This window comes from Pygocentrus nattereri, chromosome 27, assembly GCF_015220715.1.
Source record: "Pygocentrus nattereri isolate fPygNat1 chromosome 27, fPygNat1.pri, whole genome shotgun sequence".
Lineage (NCBI taxonomy): Eukaryota > Metazoa > Chordata > Actinopteri > Characiformes > Serrasalmidae > Pygocentrus > Pygocentrus nattereri.
The window spans coordinates 14,113,515-14,140,719 of NC_051237.1; the positions used below are offsets into that span (position 1 = coordinate 14,113,515).

The following is a 27,205-nucleotide window of genomic DNA, read 5'->3' on the forward strand; positions in this document are numbered from 1 at the left end:
TTTTGGAAATGGGGTGGTACCAAATAATTATTATTATTATTATTATCAAAATAATGAAAGTACATAATCGTAACATGACCATACATATAAAATAATGAAACTATATTTCGAGGATACTGAAGTTTTACTGTGTTTTTTTAATTTTTAATTTAACATCTTTAAAAGTATGTGGCCCGTTTTTTTTGGTGACCACAGTTACCTCAAACTCACCACCTTTTTCCCTCTTCATAAATTAAACACTGAGATAAACTAGCTAGGTAATACTCCTTATTTTGAGCTGTTATGAGTGAATGGCTGGAACAGCTAGGAGCACAACGACACCTACTGATATCACCAGCAAAAGCTTGAACAGCTGCTACATCAGATTGAGAAACAGAATTTTATCAAAAAAAAAAACTAAAGCGTGCATCAATATCAAAAAAGTATTTGATTTTCAGAGTTATTGCTTTATTGTTTTATTGCCTTTTTCACTCACCATAATTTAAACACTGAGAACAGCTAGCTAACTCTCCTTCTTCTCCTTGGTTTAAGTGGTTACAAGTTAAGTGATATTTATTTGATCCCACAACCGGGGAAATTCCACCTCCGCATTTAACTGATCTGTGAAGTGAAACACCACATACACACTAGTGAACACACTAGGGGGCAGTGAGCACACTTGCCTGGAGCGGTGGGCAGCCCTATCCACGGGGGTTAGGTATCTTGCTCAAGGACACCTCAGTCATGAACTGTCGACCCTGGGGATCGAACCGGCAACCTTCTGGTCACAGGGCCAGCTCCCTAACCTCCAGCCCACGACTGCCCCCATAACGAATGGCTAGAATCAATAGGTGTGCCTCATAACCCACCAATTTAACAGCTGTTCTAACCTTTACCGCTAATGTCAGATTGAGAAACAGAATGCCATTATCACTTTTGTGTCAATGTTTGATTTTGATAATTATCATTAATGTTGAAGAATGCACACTGACACAGAGTAGCTGGGTAACCATCTGAGGTGCCATTATTCCATTATGGAAATCACTGTGTGGCTACTCATTACTTTTTCGCAGGACCACAGAGAAAATATTCAGCATCATCAGCATCCAATGCGACACTTAGCTCTGTTAGCTCATTAGTTCATCTGAAGAAGCAGCCTCTGTTACTTACCCAACATGAAAACCTACTGATATCCTTTGGCTGTTGGGATAATAAAACATCTTCCTCTGCGTGCTACTACTTTTTTACCTTAAAAGTTAAGCTACAGTCATACAAAGTTTTTTTCCTCCATGCAATTAACTGTCTATATGATTATGAACTCAACATCAAAATTAGTAGAATGCACATCCCTATCATCATTTTATTGAACAGGCCTGGATGTACATGTTGTTGAGTGGGGTGGACGAAATTTTGGTGTTACTGTAGGAAGAACTTCTCACCTGGGGGCACTCCGGAGGAGATTGTAGAGGAGGTGACCGTCCCTATGCCTGCACCAGTCATGGCAGCCACCTCCAGGGTGTATGTGGTGAGGGAGGTGAGGCCAGTAACCTTATACTCCAGTGTGCTGTTGGGCATAGTGCGTGCCACCCGTGACTGGTTCTTTCCCTGTGCCTCCCATGACAGCAGGTAACCTGGGAAAAAGACCTACAGCTGAAAGAAGGACTTAAGCATTTGGGCTACTAACCACCTAATGCCTAATGGCTGATGACTGGTGGGAATAAGCTCATTTTGGAATCCTCACTCTGACTGCGTGAAACCATGAAACCTCCTCTCGTAAGCCCAAAGCAGAGAAGCTGAGGTATTTTTCAGCTGGAAATAAACAATCCCTCATGCTCCATACTGGGTGAGATGGGGGACCTGGTAGAGTGAGTGGTCTAGACCTTGCACCCTGCCCTCTAACCTGAATCTAACTGAGACTAATAGCCAGCAGAGGTCCTGTGTAATTTGCTGTTTATTGGAAGTATTTTCCACCACAGTCAGCACTGTTTCCAATCACTGAATGTCCTCTTCCATTGAGGCACTCATAAATCAAGCTTTGCACTGAGAGACCCTTTTCGAAAACAAGCATACCTAACATTCAAAGGGCACCAACGCTGGGTGTACTGATATAGACAAGAGCCATTCGCTCTAATGCACTTCTAATCTCATCCGTCTCCATGCCCTTAATCTACATTCAATGCCATTCGTTCACTGGGGCTGTTTAATCTATGTCCAGTATCACTGCACTGCTTACACATTCGTCTTCATCTCTTTGCCTCTCTATAGAGTCTTCAAGGATGGAACTCCTTCCTTTTGCTGGACCCACAACATCGCAATAGACTTGAAGATACCACAGACATGTTTAAAACCCTGCAGAAGTCTTAAACCTTAAGGAACTGGGCGTCATGTGACTGATCCAAACTGAAAATTGGGCAATGGCCCCTTAGACTAATTTAAATCTGCCGCAGGTGAGCTGGAGCATGTACCTGTTGAACACTGGCTGTGGTGAAATGTATTGGCATTTAAAATCAGAGCTTTGTCTGTGGTGCTGTATTGTCTATCACTGTCTAAAAGATGTACAAGGCTTCATTTATTTCTGGATTCAATGTGCCTTTTTCTGAGTGCAAGAACTGAAGGGTTCTTTCCTATTCATGTGTTTGTTTGCTTGGTGAAAATAAATGCAGCTGACAACACAAAGTAAATAAAAATCTGTTTTTCAGCTTTCTTAGCTTAAATAAACCAGAAATATTCAATAACAAATATTTAATTGAAAATTAACATTATAAACAGAGAATTAAATGACGCAGATTAAACTGTAGAATTTTTTTGCAATAGCCTAAAAGCACTGAACAGTTTGAGCACTTTTGGTGACATAAAAGCTGCATGTTTTGGCATAAATTAGTTTTTTCTTTAGCACTGGGATAAAAACGACACAAAATGAGTCTAAAAGTATTATTTTAAATAAGTGTAACAAACTGTTATTTCAAATGTGAAAAAAAAACAGAAGCAGCATGTAAAGCTTTTGTATTTTAATGTCCACACTATGAAATAAACAGATACAGGGGGACTATTAATATTTAAGAAGCCTTTTCTGGAGCTCTCAGTGTGAAGAAACCCACACCAGCAGTATTGCATTTATGACTGGAACTAAAGGTATGGCTCAGAGTTATTCAATATGTGTTTTTTAATGAGTTAATTCTACACGATAGGCTTAAAATAGTACGCAGACTAAAGAAAAAAGGGAAAAAGGCCCAGACTACGCATTTCTTGGGCATTTTGTAAATTGTGAGGCCCTTTGTGTATAAATATCTGGATTAGTTCTCTAATGTTTATATTACCTAATGGACTATGACTAATGTAAACTCATAATCTTAACCTGCATCGGAGTTCATATGACTATGCTTGAACAGTTGGTAAATACGGTTCAATATAGCACACACTACACAGTTAGAACAGCTCATGAATAACTGACAATTAATAAGTGACTATAGCTTCCAAGACTACTATGACTTAGCAAACAGGCACACACAACAGTCTTTTTTGCATTCACACTGAATGAACACCCCATAGCACGTGGCAATATTGTCGCATTTTACGGCTCTACCTTAATGGATTAAGACACAACAGGCATATCTGCAGAATAAGACTTCTTCCATTTTTCCCCATATGTTTTTCAAATTGATTCAGTCCTGGTCGTAACTGTAATGATTGTGGCACAAGATGCATAAACACACACATACACACACACACACACACACACACACTCATTCACAACATCATTCTTTTTAGAACAGAGCTACAGGGAGCACGAATTGTATCTGGCAACCGAGCTGCAAACAACAATGCTGTAATTGCCTTTGTGCAAAAAACCAATGAAGTGTTAAATAGAAGTATATCCATTAATGAAGCTTTAAAAACACCAGCATACTGTGGTAATGAAAACGAAACACCTCTGAAAAGACTCACCTGTGCTGTCTAATGTGATGTTCGGCTAAATTTAAACAGGGGAGGACAGATTTGATTTCATTTAAGAACAAAGAGAAATGCAACGAGCAATGAATCACTTTGACAGACAAATGTGTTTTGCAAGTGCGGGGAGAAAGAAAAAGAGGTTCTGGCCCATGAGTTTTAAAAAACACCAAAGGAATAGCATGGCAATCTATTTTCCTGGACGCTTACTGTGCAGCGTTGCTAACATTTGAAATTATGATGAAACTTTGCAAACAAATTTTGACAGAAAGGATGATGAGAGGCTGTAGTAGTGAGTTAGATGAGGTCGGGCTTTTAAACATCAGCTTCCCAGGAGTGTTGTAGAGGAAGCAAAGAGCTTGTGTCTGACATGAGAGCACAACAAGTAGGATAAACTCACCTGTGATGATTCCGTTTTTCTCTACAGGTTCCTCCCAGCTAACTCGCAGAGACGTGTCTAGGATCTCAGTAAAGCTCAGATGCCCTACAGGGCCTGGAACTAAGGTGTAAACAGACAGACACAAACACAATGACAAATGGCACACAGTTTATCCTGCTTAATGCCGCGTTCCGATGCGTTGTGCTGCACCACAGCATCTCTATAGCAACAACTGTTGATGAGCTAATCGAATTTCCCTCACTTGTACAATTATGAATGTATTTATGCACACCCTAAAATGTCGAAGCATGTTGACATTATAATTCTGGGACAATGCTTTTAATTAAAGTCACTTTTGTAAGCTGCTGATAATTAGTATTCCACACAATGCCCCTCAGAGCCACAAAACAACAACGCAGTGTCATTGTAGTGATGTAAAAGCCAAGACCCAGTGTTAAATTACACATATCACAGTGACACAGCATATTAATTAAATGAAAAACAACAGATTTTGGTCTTTAGGTAATTAACAAACAAGTCCCAGCATATGCACTCTGCCTGAAACCTCACCGTCTCAGAGGTCTCCACTGTGGCTAAGATAACGTCTCCAATGAACTAATGCTTTTATCAGAGAATGGCCAGTGTAGAAGAAAGGTCAGTACTCACTGTCCTCATGCGTCTGCACAAGTTTGGGCGTGCTTCGGGGCCCGTTCCCTGGTGTAGTGAAGCACAACACTGAGGTCAGATACCAGGTGAACTTCTTCAGGCCGCTGACGAAGCCCAGGTGACGGGTGCCGTGGTAATCTGGAGTGATGGTCACCACCGTGGTGTCCTCGGGAGAGTGCTCAGGCCATGCCATTAGCTGAGAGAGAGAGAGAGAGAGAGAGAGAGAGGTCATTCGGTCAGAGGACGAAGCCTGGACTCCAAACAAGCCCAGCACAGCCTGCCAACTTTCAGGAACAGAGAGAAGAGCTACTCAGCTTTCAAAAAGAACAACTGTCTAAGCATGGCTGAACAATTTGGAGAAAATATCTAAATGTAATTTTTCTGATTGGGATTTAAATTGTGATTATTTTCTGCATTTTCTCTACACTTACCTGTGTCCAATTAAGCTGTTCACCTGTAGAATGTTCCAAACAGGTATTTTTGAGCATTCCTCAACTTTCCCAGTATTTTGTTGCCCCTGTCCCAACTTGGAACGTGTTGCAGGCATCAAATTCAAAATGAGTGAATATTTGCAAAAAACAATGAAGTTTATCTGTTTGAACATTAAATATCTGGTCTTTGTAGTGTATACAACTGAATATAGGTTGAAAAGGATTTGCAAATCATCGTATTCTGTTTTTATTTATGTTTTACACAACGTCCCAACTTCAACTTTGGAATTGGGGTTGTAACTTATCTACAGGTAGTGCACAAGCTTTATGATATTGGGTTCAATTATCCCACGTTATAATAAAAATTGCAGCTCTTGCGATTTGAAAACTAAACCCTCCAATTGCAATTTAAATATAAAAACAATTCATTTTTCAGCACTACATCTAAGCACTGGCCCTGTCATTAGGAGGATGTGACCCGTTGTCTGGAGATTAAGACTGCATAACTGGCCTTGCCCTCTTCTTCGAGTGGTAGTTAGCGTTCTCCTCCAAACACGCTGAGCTGCCTAATGAGATGGATGGCTGGCTGGCTTCTTGTGGAGACATTACTAATGGGTGGCAACTGGACATAACAAAACTGAGTGAAAATCGGGTAAAAAAAAAAAAAAAGAGCTAATATAATGTGAGAATTCAACAAAACTTCAAATTTAAACTGGAGCTCTGACACTGATATGTGCTAAAGGAAATTTATAAGCCCCAGTTAGCAATGTGCAAACTGCAGGCCTGAAGCAGTAGCAGATATCGTGAAGCTTGTCTTCAGAACAGAGCATTTTCCTTAATGGTATATCCAAGTGTATTACCTTATAACCTTGATTGATGCCATTGATGAATTGCTGAGGTGGTGGATTCCATGTGAATTTGACAGTGGTCGAATTGACAGCTACAGCCTCCACACCCTGCGGTGGAGCTGTGGGAACTAAAAGAAACAAAAACATTTATTTTTCACTTTTTTGTCTCTCCCTGTTTGGCCATATGTGTGGTGTAGTAAGTGCATCATGTATAGGGACTTGCACTGCATTCATCTGCCTTCCACTGTCTTAGGCTGAATCTCAAATGTTTCCCTACTCCCTAGTGCAATATGTAAGTTGTGAAATTTTGGCTTCTACACCTAAATAGTGGAATCTATGTCCAGTAGGGAATTGTGCACACTTGGCTCAATCGCAAACGTTAGACATATTATGCAGTCTAGCTGCAGGAGCCATTACTTTAAGACCTATGTAAGGAGTAGGAAGACATCTGAGATTCATTCTTAGTCCTAACTTTCAGGTGAATTCTGCAAACTTTACTACATGACTGTGCGGCTGCATGATTGCATGGCACAGCACTTAGTCACAAAGGAAAGAAGGATCCATCTCACAGAGAGATCAGCCGACTGCAGTGGCCACCACTCACTTGAGCACTGTTGCTTGACAACAGGTTCCAAAGAGTCATAAATGCTAACAGAATATGCAGCTTTCAGGGTGCAATATGCATCAATTCATACTCATGTTTTACAAATCAAGAAAAGGCAAGCAAGTAAAATGTTCCTGGACGTCAATCATGTTCCCTTACCATTGGACCCATGTGTGAACACGACTCATATCCCACACTGCTGAAAGAGCACATAATACCTAGCTACCCATTTTGCCGTGGCCTACAGCATCATTTTTTCTAAATCAAAACCATAACCTTTGCTGGCGGAGACTTTTCAGTGCTGAAACGATAATGGATCAGAATGACCCGCTCTCTTTTCATGTCCGTAGTCCTGTAGAGGTCTAATAATTGGTTTGGTGAAAATACGGTTGCAAAAAGCACTTCAAAAGGTCTGTAAAGTCCTGTCTCGTCCTCACTGTCACGAAAAAAACTCTTCGAGAGTAAAAGCTGATGTCCTAGATACACTAGCCATTGTCTAATGACTACCTATTTCTGACGTCACTGGAAGCTCTCAGAGCATACAGCCTTGCTGCCAACAGACCTAGACTTTGGGGGACCTGCTCTGTAGTATATGAGGCTTAATGCACATTAAGTCTCGCTAGCAGCCATACTCCCTCGCTCACTGACCTATCAGCACTGCCATAATCCCTCACTGTCGAGTGGCACTAAAGGAAAATTTGCCCTTACTTGATGGCTCCTTAGAGAAATGCACTGTTGACTTCTTATTTGCTGTGATGGAAAAGTGTGCACGTTGTTACAGCTTGTTCACATGAATATGGGTAATTGCAGTTTTATCCTGTTGTATTAGTTGGTTTGACCTTCTTTTGAAGCTGTAACCTGAAGAAAAAGGCAATAATAAATAAGCTAAAAGCAGATGAAATCCTGTGAGTTTGATATCCAATGACCTTGCGAAAGAACAGAGATAGCCAGACGGACAGGCGCGCAGCAGCCGAAAGAAACAAAGTGCTTCATTTAAACAAAAAACCTGAGGGAGACTTTACAAGCCAGCCATCCTGATTTTCAGAGGAGCCAGACTGCTCCTTCAACACTTGTTGTGTAGCCTGAATTTTAAATCAAAGAAGCTGCTGGTACGTATGGCCACTGCTTGTGCTCATTTGACTGAATTTCAAGCAGTATATACACAGAGACTATATCCCTGGATACCTAGGAAATCAGTTAGTAATACAGAAAGCATATTCATGAATGCCCAGAGAGGGACAGAATGCTTCTGAGAATAGTACTTCACTTTGTCAGACAAGCTTTGACTCATAATGAAGGAAAAGCCTCCTGCTCAAATGTTGACCAATTAAGAGTGACTATTTATATATGTTTATGATTTCGAAATGCATGGCATACACTGCACTCCTCTGTTCTTCTCCACTATCAGATATCTCACAATTAATATGGATAACCTCATAAGAAACTAGCTCAACAAGATGTTTATTATCCAAACCAAGAATGGCATAAAGCCAATGCCTCTACATGCTGCTAAGCTAACCTTCATTTTGATACTTAAACGTGTTGTGACAAGAAACTAAGCTGGCTCCCAACCTTTGCCTGGCAAATTCTAGGCTTCTTCCTGCTCCAGTACACTTAACTCACCCTAACAGCTCATTAACAAGCCATTTCTAAGTATAACTGGATGTGTTTTTAATCACTAATTCTTATTTTCATTATCATTAAACAGTGTGAAGTCTTACATTTTTACTCTTTGCTGAAGGCCTATTTAATCTGTTTTTATTTTTTTTCAGTTCAAAAAGGCCTACAAGGAAGGATGAAAATTTAGGAATACAAACTATTTTAATGATAACAAAAATGAGAAGTAATAATTAAAAACACTGTTGTTTAATAATGCTGCCATTTCATGGTTTCTATGAGGGACATGAGTGGAAAGAGAAGTGGAAAGTCCCAGCTATAATGCCAACAGCATCTGTAGCTGCAGTTTTAGGTCAAAAAAAAGAAAAAAAAAAAGAAACTACAAAGTATAACTACAAAATTCTTTGGCAACCAACTCTACATACTGTACAAGCTACATACTGTAATGAATTTACTAAGTTTATTTTATGCAAACTGTTTTTATTTATTGTTTTTGGTTTTTGGAGTTTGACCTGAATTTTGGTTTGGGCTAAATAATTTTGGGTCTACAATCCCAAAGTCCACACTTGTGATGTGCTAATGTAATGCATTTCCAAATTTATCAAAAGTACTTACTTAGACCACATGTGAGTGGACTTAGAACACATGTGAGTCATATCTTTGAGTTCTTACTACGTCAGAGTTTTTCCCCAATATTTCCAAAACAGCATGTTACAACATCACAAACATGAACTGTGGGATATGTACTTAGCTCAGTACTGCTTTGATGTTTTATTGGGAAAAGGTGCACTTAGAGTGGTCTTGCGCAATGTTTTTTCACATCTGTAAAATGGAACATATTTTCTCGAAAGCCTCATACAGTTATATATTTTTATGCTATTACTGTCATAACTAAATTTTATATTATTTATAAATATTTGATGTAACTAATATTTTTTACATATTCAAGAGTTGAGAAAAGAGTGGAAAATTTATGGAATATGCCTGACTCCAGAATAAGCACTGGAAACCTGTGAGCCACATGAAAAATCCCTTTCAAAAGTTTCTAACATGACAGATGATTTATCTGTGCGTAGAGTCAATATATTTGCCCCTCTCCAGACAATCATCTAAATGACCAATCATCTATCGGAATACCCAGGCAATGGATTTTTCCCAGTCTCCCTCAATGGATTTTTCCCAGTCTCCCCGTTGAGGTGTAATTTATAGCAGCAGCCAAAACAAAAAGCTCTAGGGATAATTGATGTAATTGTTCTGAAGAGGATTAACTTCAGAGCGGTCTGTAGCTGGCTGTACTCAGCCACAGGGGGAGGGGCCCATATGAATGCCGCGTCTGCTCAGGGCCAACCTGGCCCCAACAGGAGAGCCTCGTGTAATCATGCAGCATTTTAGTCTGTTCCGGCTGGCACGTCTCCCTCTGACCTGCGCTTTCCTTCCCCATCTCTCCATCTGCCAGCTTTTACTTGAAGAAAGTTGAGCGGGAAAAAAAGGAGAGAAGTGAGTGATGAAGGCTGAAGGGTCTTACCTCCCTGCAGTGTGTACTCAATGACAGGCTGGCTGAAGACGCCAAGGCCGGCTCCTGTGTACGCAGCCACCTGGATCTCATACTGCGTCCAGATGATGAGCTCCGTGATCAAGCAGTAGTTGATCTCGGGACTTGTGATGTTCTGCTGCTGGTAGTCACCAGGGAGCCCCGCCAGCCGATACCTGCAGCCACGGGAAGAATCGATAGCTGAACTGTTAGCCACAATGATTTCCTTCCAGGTCAGTGCTCCATTAGAAGTCATTTCGCAGACTGTAATTAGGCAGCCTTTTCCCGCTCCCTTTTTTCCACTAGAGGAATCTTATTCGGAGCATTACACCACAGTCGGCACCCTGTCATTAACGAGCAATGATATTTACATCGCCCTGTCGCAGTGGGGGAAACAGCTGGTCAAATGTTGGGAAACAGGAAAAAGTGTGGGTGCAAAAGGGTGTATGGTGTTTTCTAGAAGGGTCATGAGAACTATCCATTTAAAATAATATGAATGAAGCTAACAGTGAATGAAAGCAAGTGGCCACCAATTTTCATTATGCAAATGATATCGTGTTACTTGATGTTTAATACCTCCCGTTCATTTTTCAGCCACATTAGCCTGTTTCGCTCTATTCCTTTAATTAAACTCCACTTCATTGTCATTCCACTCATACACAAGCATTAGAGGGGACCCGGCTTCTTTTAATGTTCAAATTCTTGATGAGACCTAATAAAAAGATGTTTGCAAAAAAAGGAGTTTCCTCCTGACACCGTGCAACAATACAACAATACAACTGCCCTCTAATTTATTACTGTGAAAATGTCAAAGATCCTTACATTTATTTAATTTTAAGTCAAAATATCCATTAGGTTTAAGGTATTCATTTGTCAGCATAAGGAAAAAGCACAACACGTATGTTTGACAGAAATTACACAACAACTAAATACAATCTGATTTTTTTAGTATTTAGTTTGTCCACTCAAACACTTCTTATAACTTCTTTTCAGGAAACTTTCTGTTTTTGAAGAAATCTGCAGGAATATTTTTCCACACCTCCAAATTTCAGTTTTAGAAATTTAGTTGCATCTTCTCAAGCAATAAAACCTTTACTCCACCTTCATAAATCCTTATTCCACATCTCAGATTTCTGCGTTTTCTGGCGCAAATTTGTCTATTTCCTTTTCTCAGTAATAGCTGATTGTCAGCCAAACATCCTTTCAGACTCAGCATTAAAACGCCTTCTCACAGTGGAAGGTTGGACAGAAACTCCTGCGGATCTTTTCAGATCTGAAGCAAGAGTGGAGTTAGATTTTCTGTATTGTACTATTTATCTGATGGTGACAGGTTTGGTGACTACTAGGTCTTGCACAATTGTTGGAAGCCCAAATTTTTTTTATTTGACCACAGTTTGGGAAACTTTTCATTTTCCTTTGACTTTCCTCTTTCTTATTGTAGTGGATCATCTTATATCTTCTTTAGCCATTTTAGATCCATAAGAAAAACTGCAAGGCGGTAAAGGTGTGTTAAGGCGGCTGCTTGTTTGAAAGGGAACATAACATCAATGACACTATTGAGAATAGCTTCTGTTGGGAAAACACAGCTGTAACTCATTGGTTTTAAAACTGGAAAGATGGAAGAGTTAAAAAGGCACTAGAGTGCATGAAGGTAAAGCGTGTACAAATTAAATACTGACAGATTTTGGTATTTTAGACTTTGGTATTATACTTAGCAAACGGTTTTGATGCATATACACTAAACCTAAAATATTTTTTTTTCTAACACTGAAAAACTTGAGCACAATGGCCATTTTAACAGTAAACAGAAAAAGTCAAAGTGTGGTCTCTGACTGTACATGTGACAAACAAAGCCATCAACTGACAAGTACAATGAGGTAGTAAGACAGTGCACTGCTGTATTATGGTGCTGTACAGACAGAACTACTAATAAACACCACTGCAAAGCTGTGCTTGCTGCACTGGAGCATTATTTCTGTATATGCTTTGGCAGAACAGGGAGGTGAGATGAGAGTGTGTGTGCATTGGCAGCCTGAGCAGATGGACTCTCTGTCAGATGCTCTGTCTCTTTCCTTGGCTCTGCAAGGCCCAATGGGGTAAAGAGTGCAGCGCTCCTCCTCCCTGCTGCTCTCCTGCTGCCGTAGTAAGCGTCCCAGCCCTCATACTCGCAGCAGCTGTGTCTCCATCTCACCGTCCCCCAGACTCTGCTCAGCTGCACACCGCAGCCCACGACAGCAAAGCACAGCGGCACTCAGTCTCACCTCAGCTCCAGGGTAAATGTACACCCTGTTTCCAGGAGCCACAGCCTTAAACACAGTATTCCAAACAGTTACAGCCTTTCACAGATAGCTGCAACGTCGGAAATCACAGCCCTGAACTAAGTGAACATAGTGCTTTGAGGCTTGGTTATGAGCTTCCAGGCTTACCAAGACTCTAAGATGTCTTTAGGGAGATAAAACTGAAATTTTTCAAATCAGAAGGAGACGATTCTCTGTAATAGTGTGGAGAGTTACAGCTGCCTGACAAATTATCAGATGCAGAAAGGAAACAATCAATGCTACATTTAGAATATGAGCTTATTTTTTGTTTGAATATGCATCTTATAGAGTAAAAGCTAGCTGTGATGTCTACAACCAAAGCCCCGCAAACCTAAACACAGTATTTTGGAGAGTTACAGGAGAGCTGAGGCTTTTTGCTGAGGTCCCTTTAGACATGATCACTAGACACAAAAGGTACTAAGGAGACTAATATACTGAATCCAAGCAGCAGTTGCTGTGAATGATCTGAAATTTTCCTCATATTAGACCAGACAGCAGTGCTACTGGGGTGGTTGAGTGCAGAGGTGTAGCCTTCATGATATGCAATAATACACTGTATAACCACTAGGAAACCAGCAGGTTTGTACTGTACAGAGCATTTATTTTACATCTATACAAAATAGCCATAAAGTTTTTCACTAAACTTAAATGTGGAGTAAGGTTTTATGGATTGATGTAATGTGTAATTGGATTGGGAGAAGCTTCAAATGCAACCAACTTTTAAGACTGAACTTTGCAGGTGTGGAAAAATGTCCCTGAAGAATTGAAAGCCAGTTTCCATAATGTCTGTTTTGATTGGAAATTAAATAAATCAAGTGTGGTCTGTGACTTTTGCATAGTACTGTGAACTTGACTCCAAACATTTGAATGGTGGCGTTCACTTGCTTACATCAGGTAGTCACAGAACATCTTCCACTTCATATTAAAGTACACCAGTGGTTGTCTGGTGTGTCCTACCTGAGAACATAACCTCTCAGTACACCATTGAGCTGGGGCTCAGGTGGGGGCTGCCACTGCACCATTATGGACTGATTGGTGCGTCCGCTGGCTACTATGTTCTTGGGTGGAGCGCTGGGCGGCTCCTCACGGAGCATCAGCCTACAGGGATGACAAGAACAGAGAAACAACATAAGTAACAGCAGTAGCTTCAGAGTGAATTGCTCAAACATTCTAAACACACACACACACAAATGTAAGTGCAGTGTTATATAATTGATTTGCTGCTCGATATTTTCTGTCTGAATCCAAGTTAGCTCACTCGCTCCAGGGCATAACAGCAATATTCCTGGTGAGTTGAGAAATCGTAACCCTCTGGTCAGAAGTCCATTTCCCAGTCTCTCTGTGACACATCCGCCCACTTCATCAAAAGCACTCAAAGCCCTCTCCGCTTCCTGGAAGAACTCCCTCTGCTGAAAGCACCCATGGGCCCCCCGACCCATAGGGTTAGTGTTTAAGCAGCAGCTTTTTTGTTTTTGTGGAGCTTGGCCTGAATCTACCAACTGTTTTAGGGAGTTATCAGTACAGAGCTCCCCCTTCTGTTCTTTGTTTCTTCTTTGTTCTAGACATATACAGCATTAGTATTTGCAAACAAAAAATAATCAAACCGGGCCTTTGATCCATTTGTAATCAGAGCAGGGGCTGTTTATGCTGGCGTGAGGGCCACTTTATCGCTTTCAGGAGCCTGTGGAGCTTACTTCCCCTCACATTATAGGCTCTGCTGCACACCAAGGCAAGTTAAAAGCTGTGGCCTTTTCTGTGCAGGAAAATGCCCCATAATGACATTTGCTCCAGCTTGTACTGAGAGCAAACTACAAACTTAAGTATAAGCTTCAGGGCCTTAATTGCAGTCTATTAACAGGTTTCCATCCATTTTCTTTGTTGACTTGAAGCCAGCAAATGATTCCAGAAGTGCTGCGAAAATTCTCAGGAGCTAAACTGCCAAACAAATTTCGTTATATAGAAATCAGCATCAAAGTTGCTGTCATAAACAATGTTCTCAGGCCACTGCACTGCTCATGCCACCCAAATATGGGCTTTTTTAATTAATGGAATTTAAAAATGAATCAGAGCTGTATGCTTCATATCGTCCACGGGTTCATTCTGCCCTATGCATTCCATGCTAATGGACAGTTAAATCTGCATTAAATTTTAATGGGATCATTGGGTTATTTCAGATTTATAGTCAGTGTCTTCTTAAAACTCCCACCACTTGTTATTTCTTCTCCAGAAGTCCATTTCATAATTAATGCCCTCAATAACCAACATCACGGAGCCTCTTACAGACACTTGCCCAGTAAATCTGCCTAATCATGACCATAAGGAAGATCTGCTCGGGTAGATCTCAAAACAGTGTCTCCCTGCCCTGGCCTGTCCTTCACGCAGTATTTACACATTTGTTTTACATACTCACAGTGCACTGCCAGCCATTAAACATCTGCCTCTCCATATCACCCATGCAAAGAAGTGGCCGTTAATTTGTGTATGCCAGTGCTCCACATATAGGTATGAGTGGGGTGGGGGCTAAGGGAATGGCATAACAAAGGCTGGCTGTGTATGACACACAGTTAGTAAATCATCTCCAGTTTGCAAAGCCCACTGGTTATTAATGGACGAGCCCATATCAACAGGAATATTCATGGTGATTTTTGCCTGACGACCCTCATTGAGGACAAAAACCTGGAAGATGGTAAACAAGAGCAGGCGCGTGAGCGCAGGCTCATTATGGCAGAGCTGTACCGTTGCGTTTTTATGGGCTTGTCAGGCGTTTACGGGTGCCTCTGCTTAATAAGGCAGGAAAGGACAGATGTGACAGCATGCAGGAAGACATATGCATGCAAAGGGAAGAGTGATGGGCTCCTTCAAGACACCACTCTCAGCTGCTCAAACTCTGCTCTAACTCTGCTCTGCAGCTAGCTGTCTTCAGGAAAGTGCCTGACACCGGCTAGCCTGCTGTGTTAGTTTGAAAGGGAAAAAAAATATATTAAATGGACACATATCATGAAAAACGGAACTTGTCACTTTTTTACAAGTTTGATGTAGCTCAGTCAAGTTTCAAAAAGTAACATTCACTCTGCAGTTCATATAGTCTACAAACTGCAAAAACAGTAAACTGCTTTTAATTCAGTGTTTCTGTGATGTCACCAGCACCAACCAACGCATATTCAGCCTACAGCAGTTTAGTCCAGCCCACACACATTTAAGTTACAGGGAACGTTTCACTCTGCACTGCTTTTTGAATGAAACACAACACAGAGCAGCCAATCAGAAAAGAGCTTATTGCGTACTGTTTAAAATGGCCACATATCATTAGAATACAAGCAACTGAACTTAAATATGATAAAAAAATTATATGGATTTCTCTTTTTTTGTTTGAAAAAAGTAGTCAATATTCTGTGAGCTGGTTTGAAGAACATACAGATTTCTCCTGGATGGTTACAGCCATCAAATTGGTTTAATAAAGTCCCTCAATAACATACCTGTTTGGACCATAACTGCAAATAATACTGGGCAGCCATTAGGAAAGGTTTGTACATGGTTTAAGGAACATATTGACAGACTTAAAAACACTACTTATTGTAGTAAACAATTCTTTCCTTCCTGCTTTGATACACTTTCTCAGGTGTCTTAATCATCCGCACAGTACTGTTCATGTATCAGTCTTAAACATTTAACTAGAAAAACAGCCTTTTAAACTAATAGATTAAAATAGGTTATGAAATGATCATGTAAAAAGGAATTATTACTATTTTTGGTACACTGAAAAAATGTGGCAACTGGTCCGACAAACATGAAACATACACTATATTGCCAAAGTATTTGTCTGCCTTCACACACATAAAGTTGAGTGACATCCCATTCCTAATCCATAGGGTTTAATATGATGTCAGCCCATTTGTGAAGTCAGAAACTGATGTTGGATGAGAAGGCCTGGCTCACAGTCTCCACTCTAATTCATCCCAAAGGTGTTCTATCGAGTCTAGTTCTTCCACATCAAACTCGCTCATCCATGTCTTTATGGACCTTGCTTTGTGCACTCGTGCGCAGTCACGTTAGAATAGGAAGGGGCCGTCCCCAAACTGTTCCCACAAAGTTGGGAGCATGAAATTGTCCAAATCTCTTGGTCTGCTGAAGCATTAAGAGATCCTTTCACTGGAACTAAGGGGCTGAGATCAACTCCTGAAAAACAACCCTACACCATAATCCCCCCTCCACCAAACTTTACACTTGACACAAAGGAGTCAGACAAAATGCAGTTGTTCTCCTGGCAACCACCAAAGCCAGAGTCATCCATTGGAGAAGCTGATTCTTCACTCCAGAGAACATGTCCCCACTGCTCTAGAGTCCAGTGGCGGTGCTTTACACCAATGCATTCAACGTTTTGCATTGCACTTGGTGATGTAAGGCTTGGATGCAGCTACTTGGCCATGGAAAGCCATTCCATGAAGCTCTCTACACTGTTTTGAGCTAAAGGCCACATGAAGGTTGGAGGTCTGTAAGCGATTGACTTTGCAGAAAGTTGGCGACCTCTGCGCACTACGTGCCTCAGCATCCGCTGACCCCGCTCTGTCATTTTACATGACCGACCACTTTGTGGCTGAGTTGCTGTCGTTCCCAGTTGCTTCCACTTTGTTATAATACCACTGACAGTTGACTGTGGAATATTTAGTATCAAGGACATTTCACAACTGGACTTGTTGAACAGGTGGCATCCGATCACAGTACCGCGCTGGAATTCACTGAGCTCCTGAGAGTGACCCATTCTTTCACTAATGTTTGTAGAAGCAGTCTGCAGGCCTAGGGGCTTGGTTTATACACCTGTGGCCATGGAAGTGATTGGAACACAAGAATTCAATAATTTGAATGGGTGAGTGAATAGCTTTTTGCAATATAGTGTATAGACAGTTGCTTTTTTAAAAATTTTGATTATAAGCACCATTTTTATCAGTGTTTATAAGTGCACAGAAATGTTGTAAGTGGCCCTCAGAGGAAAAAAGGAAATATGTGCCCTTTAAATGTTCACTCCTTCTGGCTCAGCACTGCATTTTCAACCTAAAGAACAAGTTTCCTAATGGGGGATTGTTGTTTTCTTTTGTTGTTGCCTTTTAATCAACAAAACTGTGGCACCATGCACGCTGGGAACTTGGTTAAGCTCCGGCAGAGTTCCAAACACAACCTCTTTTGCGAAAGTGAGCGACCACACACATACTCAGCAGCAGTTCCCCAGCTAAAAGAAGTTTAATTTGACAAGAAGAACAAACAGCAGCCAAACTGCAACACCACATATTAATCATGCACCTGTTCTCTAATGGAGCAAAAAATACAAAAAACCCAGCAGCGTTCAACTCTTGTGCAGATCCCCGCCACAGCAATTAATGCTGAATGAAAGTCAAAGGGGCAGGTATGAAATGCTTTTGCATGAAAATTCACATCCAGCACACTAAACCGGCTTCACTTTAGACTATTAAATGTTTTAAGACGGATTGTTTGATAAAAGTTAAGCACTAATTGAGGTCATGCAAGTTAAGAAGTTACTGCAGTTCTTTAATATTTAATATATCCTCTCATTAGTTTATGCCCCAGTATTAACCTGCCTGACATTAATATTTCACAAGGATAAACTAACAAAAATATGTATTCACAGTGTAAGCCCAGGAATTAGTTAAGTTTAATAGCTGAATTTTACAAGCCATATTCTACCGAGCGGCAGACTCTACATTGCTAGTTTGACAACGAGATGTTCCGATAAGGTAAAAATAATCATTAGGAGAAAATGGATGGGAGGGCGGTGGTCTTACGTCCTTGACCAAACCGATGTGATTTGTCTGTGCCTAGCTGAGAGCAGTGATACTAATACAGGCTGTTACACCTTGAATCAACATGGTGAACATTGTTTTCTGTGATCGGATCACACTCAGACTACACTTGGCCGCATGAAAAGCCAGGATATGAATGGATTATGATCAAACCACTCAAACCACATTCGCAGGTTGTCAGAGATGGATACACAAGGGTAAATGGAAGCCATTTTCTAAATTTGCATATGTTTATGTAAGCAAAGACACGTCTGCTGAGTTCTGATGAACAAGATTTCAGAAGCTTCAGACTGCAGGAGGATATGCAGGCTGGAGTCATCCCAAAAGTGTTGTCTTGCACTCCAGGTGGGTTTCAGTTAAATGTTAGAGATGGAAAACTGCAGTGGTGGACAAAACTGTCGAAGCAAAGCTTCTTCATTCTTATTGCATAGAGAGAAGTAAAAGGAAGTAAAATGGAAATGACTGAAATGATGTATGTATTGATGTAGTCATCTGGTGAAATGCGGGATGCACCATAGTGATGTGAAAAAAGGAATCTGACAAAAGTTTATGCCGATATGATCCGAACACAGAAACACCTGTCAATGCAAGGTGTGAACTGCTTCTAGGAGAAGCATTTTTCCATTTTTATAGGTAACAGCAGTGGCGACAATCAGAACTAGGCAATCAGTCTGGACCATGAATGTCAAAAATGAGGAAAAAACAACTGACCTCTAGAATGGTAATTCTGGTAGTATGTCAGCTTTAAGCTAACAGCGTTTCACCTGAACGCTCTTTTGGCCATTCCAGAGTAAATATGAACATTCAAAGCTATTACATTTTTTAGCTGAAACTTAGAACATATTAACATATATTTTACCAAAATGGTAACTTTGCGGGAAAAGTAAAAAACCTGCTTTACTTTTAATGGAACCAGACTTTTCTCAAAGTCATTTTGGGCTGTTTCTTTTGGTCCATTCGTCATGATAATTATGCACAATGTAAAGGGCAACAGGCAAATTATGTCAAAAACTGAAAAACAACAAAAATGGAGATACAAGGTTTTCTTCTGACAGCAATGATATAGTATTTCACAGTTATTACTTGACTGAAGAACTCATTGGCATTGAGCTGCTGCTGCTGTTTTCCATATCTAACATCTGACTGAAATGCAATGCCCGGCGGTCAGTGATGAGAGCCTGAAGTGTTCTTTTTTTCTCACAAAATTGCTCCAACTCGCTGAAAATCAAAATGTGCTTAGTTGATTTAGTTGATCATGCTGGTAATTAAATGTGTAAGGTCTCCAGATCAGCTCCTGAAGTCCTACCCAATGGGAGAGCTAGCTTGGTATCTAACTGGATACTACAGGATAAAAATTTAACAAAATAAGAGCATTATTACAACAGTATAGTCTAAATACAACAAGCATGATGAACATTATGCAACTGAACTAAGAATGACATAAAAATAAAATATTACCCTGAAAAAAGGCTTTGCTTGATTCAAATGTGTACATCAGTTCCATCTAATTAAAATGGAATTAAATCAACTCAATTATTTGCAAAAGTGAGTAAACTGAAAGAAAAAACTTGTGAAACATGTGAAATCAATGTACAAGTTGAAAAAGTAAATGCATTTTTTTCACATAATCAAGTCTATTTGAGATTATAAAAAAAATCAAGTGTGTGATATTTTGCATGATGGTCATATTGCTACATGATTTGAAATCTACACTGTGAACTTTTTTCACCATGTTAGCTACATTAACCTTGTAGATCCAGAGCGAATCTACAGAGGCAAACTTTGGGCACCATACAGTCTTTACTGATCATTACATTTAGAGAAAGGAAAAAATATGTAAATTTCAGTCACCTTTTAAAGAACTTTCAATATTTGCACAAACTAAATGGAATGTTTCTTTCCACAGTATGTGCTACAGCACAGTTCACTGTACTATTCCTAAGGAATTTTCAACCATACAGTCTTCTTCTTGTTTCTCTTTGCTCAGCCTGATTAGCTCGTGGCAGAACAGTGCATGTTAAACTCACTATTTATATCTGGGCACGAGGGTTTGGATCCAGATGAACAGAAGGGACCTATTTCAAAGTGAGAAGATGCTACTGAGTGCGTAAGATAATAACACTTCCTTTCCCCCCCCCCTCCCTGAACAGAGGTGCCATGTTTTAGCATGTCTGGCGCTGATAAGGGCTGGTGGGGCTGGGGGGCGCGAAGCGTCTGCCACCCACAGCTGCAGGCTGCGAGCAGGAGCCCTGCTTGGGGTGCTGATTACAGCAGGAGGTGTGAGTGCAGGCCTGCCACTTTAGTGCCCGTACGGCCCAGCTTCACTCCGCATGCTGTGATGTATGCTGGCAGAGCCAAGCTCAACACACACCAACAGAGCTGCAGGGCCACGGCGCGGCTGACAGGGGAAATCACGGTTAAACAATGACCTCAAGGAGCAGACTGGAGCACCGTGCAGCTGTAGGAGTGGGATGTATTTGTGTATATAACAGCAAAATGGCAAAGGTAACTACTTCTTCATGCTGGTGATTATACATAAGTTGGCAGTATAGTTAAAAAAAAAAAAACTAAATCAAACTCTAACACACTGTCATAATGCTTAAGAAAGAGCTTGTGTTACACCTATCTGGCACTCATCACTGCTACAGGCCTTCCCTCTGCAATGACATAAGCATTTATGGCTATGTTCAGCTTGCAGGAAAAAGTGGTCCAGATCTGATTTACTGCCCAAATCTGATTTTGTTGTTTGGTTGTTCACAATATCTTTTTATGTGGCCTGTATCTGCCATCAGTCTAAACAGATCATGCTTGTGAACTGACCTGCATACACAAAAGAACCCTGATGGATGCGGCATGGTCATCCAACAAACACAGCTGCCCACTACCTTTCCTTAAGATTACAAGATTTCTTTTATGTGTGATCTGCTACTTTAAACTTGGACGACAAACAGCAGACACTAAAGCAGTGCACGGAGAACAACATTTACAAACGAGAGCGTAAATGGTGAATTTCTGTTCTTGTTTTAATTGTGGAAGCTGCTCAAACAGAGAAGAATCTCAGCTTCTTTTGTCTACCTGAGAAAAGCACGTAAAGAGATGCATACTAGAGAAAGAATCCAGATCTGTGTAAAGCTCCTTCGACTCTTTTGCTTCTCTCTTTTTTCAAACTGTCCTTGAAGTAAAGCTGAAAATGAATAGCTATTAGCTTGATTTCTCTTCCTGGAACGCGGCAGGCCTATTTGTGAAGCACTACCATAAGATGTGAAGCACAGCCATAGAAACATGTTTTGATGATGCTGCTGTAAAGTGTCTGTTCCCGTGTGTAAAATTAGAAGTTTGATTGACATAGAAGTTGCATGAATTCCTATCTGGTCGTTCAGAAAAAAACATATTCACACATATCAGATACAGATTTCAATAGCACATATGAAAATGATCCAAATTGAAATTGAAACTCGGAGATTCACTGAGCTCTTTGCGGGTCACACTGTCACATAAAAAAACAAATCTGTGCCACATGTGAAGAAAAAGTAAAAAAAAAAAATCACTTTTAACAGTCACCAGCAATAACAAAAGCATTTTCTAAATTAATATGCATTCTCACGCATAGCTCACTGTTCCAGACTCTAATTCTATCAAATTTTTCATTTGATTCCTCACTGTAAACACAACTGATTGCTCAATTGTTGTGTGTAGTCTTGTTTTGCAGAAAGAATAACGTTTTTATTTTATGATGATACAAACACAGCCTGTAGCCTGTCAATAAATCAATTTTAATTAGTGTAAATCAAATATAGAAAAAGCCACAATAACTGTAGACTTGTGAGGATATAAATAAACAAGCATGGCTCCTGTGGATTGTAGATGTTGATCTGTACAATGGAGAAAAGGGATCTCATCACAACAGCACGCTGACATCGTAAGGCATATCAGCGTGTGAAATCAGAGCTTTCGTCTAGTGCTACTGAAAAAAGACAAGGTGCTGCTGCTGGTACTATTGGACGCAGTCTTTTCAAGCACTGGCCTTTATCATCCTTCAGATCATAGTCTAAACCGAAGTGTCAAAGTCAATACGGACAATGAAGCTCATCTATTTATTCATATAGTGTAAAAGTCAGAGACTCCTCTTTGTTTATTTAATTCCCACTCTAAACAACTATTAAGTACAAGTTATTCATTTTTTAGCATCATGACATAAGCATATAAGCAAGACTTATATATTTAACAGAAAACCAAACAAAATCCTACAACCCAAAGTATATATCACATCTATCAATATAATCAGGAGATTAAATACAACATTATTCATTGGCGTAAGGAAGAAAAATAAATAAATAAAAAAATAAAAACAAAAGAGAAATGCATATATATGTATTGAAGAACCATTCAAGATGTTGTAGGTGTTTCTGTCCATCCTTGCGTAGCTGTCATGAAGAACCCCAAAACTGGACATCTGAGTTATGGAGTAAACATTAACGGACTGTTGAGTCTAAATTTGTAATTGGCTTTATTTGGATCATGAGAAGCAGAAAATCCAAACAACTGATCTTTAGTGGTGTGGAAAAATGTCCCAGCAGATATGTTTGGAAACTAATAGCAAGTCTCCCAAAAATGGCTGTAATAAAGACAAAGGGTGTACACTCTAAATACTGAACAAACAGACTTATATTTAGTTGGTGAAGTGTCTGTGTAATTTTCTGGTTATGTTTTCTGTTTTGTTCCTGATGCTACAAAATGAGAATGGCCATCTGGAAATTAAATAATTGAAAGGGTGGTCTCTGACTTTTGCACAGTACTATAGTTTAAAAGCATAGAGAAAGCCATCTGTTTACAGAGTGCCTTACCTGTTGGTTTCAGTGCTGTACTGTCCTTTGCCCACCTGGTTGACAGCACACACCCTGAACTGGTAGGTGCGGGCTGGAGTTAGGCCAGTCACCACCACAGCGGTCAGTGTTGGGTCCACATTTGGCAAATACACCCGCCATGGAGAATCTACAATGGCATCATACATAAGAGCGTAAACATGAATGGAAGCTTCATGATTCACTGACTTGAAGGTGGCAATTCAACTGCATCGATTGTGGAATGTTAGAATCAGTTATGTTTTCTTTTTTTGGCCAAGAAAAAATATTTGGACTATTTTCAAATGTAAAATATCTCAACGTATGATGTTAGTATTCTTCTACTGTGTAAGAAGGTCCTGAAGTCATATTTTCTCAGAGTGCTTCTGAAATAAATTTGATGTACTCATAATTACTCAAGATCTATCCAATTGTGGTGAAATCTAATATTTTATGTGATTTCTTAAAGAACTGTAATTATTGGTGGAAATGTTTTGCTTTTATACTCAGTTATTGCATATATATATATATATATATATATATATACACACACACACACACACACACACACACTGCATCTCCTCTCTACCCCTCTTCTGACATAGCTAGCCAGGTATTATTCCATTTGGGTCATACTGACTTTGAGAGTGTATTAGATACTCCTCTCAAAATGATTTTTTACCAATGAACATATGAATATTCAAAATGATTTATTATAGTATTTACATGATTTCATTACATTACATGATTTAAGAAAACTAGAAACTGAACAACCATTTTTATTATCAATTGTGGAGTTTCTTGACTTCACAATATCTGTCAAATGAAATGAGCGCTGACTGAATCCTGCAAAAAGCACTTATTTTTGAGACTGGGTGGAGACTGGTGGGAGGGACCCTGTAACTTTCCATTGATTGAAAGGCTTGTGTGTATCCAACACAATAAAATATACATTTATTCATGGTTTTATTCATGTGCAGTGTAACACCGTCTGTACACGGATTTCCTAAAAACATTTAAATAGGTTTTGAAACCTGATTTCCACCACTGTCCACAAACATATAACATTACAAGTTTATTTACAGGCACAGACATTCCACAATCTTCACATTTATAATAAGTGTTGTTAGAGTAGCTGTAGTTAGTGTAGATGTCAGATTCACTCAGTACAGGTTTCTAACAAACCCCACTAATCACATTTCATGTTCAAACTGGGATTCCCCAGTCGAATGCAAGCCAGCAACTATAAATAGTTAATGATCAGATCACACAACATCAGGCTCTTTAGAGAAATTACTCTAAAATTACACAAAAGATTGTGCTGTGGATATCAGCATGAGGTTTGGATCAAAGGATATTAAAACAGTGGGAGTGAGGGGGATACTTTGCTGGAAGACACATAACAGTTGCTGAACTATTAATAAAATTATGGCTTTTATAGACGATGCTTTAGCTGTGCAGACTTGGAAAGTGGGAAAGTTTGCTAGTGAGGACAAATCAGAGATGAAGGAATAGCAAAAAATAGAGAGAAAGCACTCAGTGACATAGGTGTTTCTGATAGGACTTCCCAGGGCCATTCTAGCCATGGTCCAGTAATCTGCACCCTCACCAAAGCCCATTCCTCACTGTCCACTTGTACCCAGAGCAGATCAATCTACAATATTCGGCCTTGGTGCTAGTGGTGTTAGTGGTGGTGGTATGGAGAGAGGTCATGTCTATGCACTTCCTTACACCTCTGTTCTTTCAATACAACAGCAGACAGTACTGCTATTTAAGACAGATTAACATATATTCAGTTATTCATCTTTATGCTTGGTTAAAAACAAGGGAAAAACACCTCTATGATAATACTTCAGCTAGCGCCCTAAGTGTGTTAGAGCTAGTATGTTAAGATGATTTACATGGAGGTGTTTTAGCCGTTCTAGGTTAAACATGACCACTTGAAGCTTGTAAAAGATATTCAACTAAATTTTACCTTGTATGTTGGTTTGAGTGAAGAGTCCTGGCAAAGAGCTACCACCACTGTTTCTCATTTCTAACTAATTTCTAACTGAAACCTGCTCGACTATAATCAGAGTAACATCTGTAATGTTTTATTCTTACAAAATTTATCCCACTCAATACAAATAAAGAAGCAACTAAATGATTCCACTGTCACTCCTTAGTTTTCACTAACTAACCGAAATATCATGGAGAAAGACTATTCTGACTGGACAAACTGAAGAATTGAACCCCATTAACATGAAATAAGAGCTGTGCATACAAATAAGAGTCATATACAAGAGTTTAAATACAACAAGCATTATGATCATATTAAATGAAAATGAACTATAAATAACAGCTATGCAATTTTTTAATTTGAAAGAAATCATTAGGGCCTCTCTGTAGGCCTAAAAGGCCCTGAGGGTCCCCCTCTGCTCCAGACATATTAGTCAGTAATTACTATGACTTATTCAGCAACTATTAGAAATTATTCAGTAACTACTATAAATTTCTCACTAACGAATATGAAACTAATATGTGAGTTATGAATAAGTGAGGAATTAAAGTGTGGGTCTTCATATGGAGCCTTAGAATTTGAGGGTCTAAATTAGCTGTAGGGCTGCCTCTATAATTAGTTATTCTGTCCATTATTTGATTCACTGACAAATCAAACATCATTATGCCTTCTACGCTTCCTGGTCATTTTGCCCCTTTCACAGCACCACCATCATTCAAAGTTCAATCTGTGCAACAAGTTTGCTCTTATTTTATGGTGTGACTGAACAATAGCAGTCATATTGCTCTCTGTCTCTATGTGTAGAAACAGAATGACCACATGCATTATCCATCCATCCATCCATCCATCCATCCATTTTCTAAGGCGCATGCATTATATCAACATCATATAGAGAATTATAGAGTGTTTTTGTTTTCAAGTAAATAATCAATTGATGCATTAAGGATCAGGCTAGATTGCTTCTGTAATTTCTAGCCAGATGCTCAAAATCTGCCAAAATGCTAGAAAAGTGCCCAAAAAGGACATAATTAAATCATAATTAAAAACATATTTCAATCAAAGCTTTGATAACTGATTGGATGTGGAGAGAAGTCAGGCCTACTCAAATTTCAGCTGCATTATTAAGCATGCAGTGTGAGCAGATTACAATGGATCACTCAAACCATAGTCAGAGGTGGTCAGAGACAGATCAGGACCGCTTTTAACACAGGCGTAAAACAGAATATGTTTTTGTTATTAGTGGACAATTATATGAGCGGAAATGCACCTGCTGAGTGCTGACTAGCAAGTGAGGGGATAAACAATGACACAGATAGGGATGGAAAGATTGACCGGCTAAAATACGAGAGCTCATCAATGACACAAAATATGTGTGCCAAATTTTGTTACATGCACTGAAATGAAACATTATGTCTGCTGCCCTTTTTTTTACAATATCTGACACAAAGGCAATATTATTTAAAGTGAATTTGTGAGGCAAGCAAAGTAAACACTGTTTTAACTTTTAACATCATTAACTAGAGAATTCATCATCCAGCCAAGTACACTGAGTATCAGACACTAGCAGAATTAGTGAAGATGGATGACATAACAAAGACAAGCTTATTATAATTATAATATTATAATCTTAGTTTAGGAATTATATTTTACCTCACAGCAGCTTAACTTAAATTAAGAAATCCTAAACTACTCAGTCAGACATAGCTACCCCCCAGTTTCAGTTTCCATTTCCCACAGGCTTTAAATGGCGTGCAAATGGGCTACCACTATTCCTTCTTATAAAAAGCCACACGGTCAACTCGTGTCTCCTTGCTATTCACTATCATCACTGCAGTATATTATTTGGCAGGTTTCATGAATTTCCAAAATTGAGAGAGAACAGGGAAGAATGTCTGCTGAGTCCAAGATAAAAAAAGAAATACACCACTCACAACTTACACTAGCGTTGTGCTATTTGAATAATGTAATGCCATTAATGTACTTATAGTGAACTTGTACTGTCTGTCACAGTTGCATTAAAAACGATAACACACTCTTTTCACAACAAAATGACTAACAAAAATGGAAAGCTAAGACAGAAGTTAGGACCCTTCTGAGGTTGCTAGGATGCTCCAGTAATACTATTTTCTATCTTGAGTTAGGATAAGAGTATGAACTTAAGAACACTTATTATATAGCGAATGTCCTAAAATCAAACCAAATAAAATTGTCATTTGATTATACAGGTAAGA

At 39.6% G+C, this 27,205-nt stretch overlaps 1 protein-coding gene across 3 annotated transcripts in view; it reads right to left on the bottom strand.

Annotated features, from left to right (window-relative positions):
• sdk1a (sidekick cell adhesion molecule 1a) overlaps positions 1-27,205 on the bottom strand; it is a 316,953-nt gene that overhangs the window by 71,273 nt on the left and 218,475 nt on the right. For all 3 annotated transcript variants that reach the window (XM_017703196.2, XM_017703194.2, XM_017703195.2), the window contains 7 exons: positions 22,979-23,126; positions 13,279-13,419; positions 9,998-10,179; positions 6,264-6,379; positions 4,973-5,168; positions 4,328-4,426; positions 1,419-1,610 (listed from right to left, as the gene is read on the bottom strand). In XM_017703196.2, coding sequence (XP_017558685.1) covers positions 1,419-1,610; positions 4,328-4,426; positions 4,973-5,168; positions 6,264-6,379; positions 9,998-10,179; positions 13,279-13,419; positions 22,979-23,126 — 1,074 coding nt within the window. The remainder of the gene's footprint in view (positions 1-1,418; positions 1,611-4,327; positions 4,427-4,972; positions 5,169-6,263; positions 6,380-9,997; positions 10,180-13,278; positions 13,420-22,978; positions 23,127-27,205) is intronic.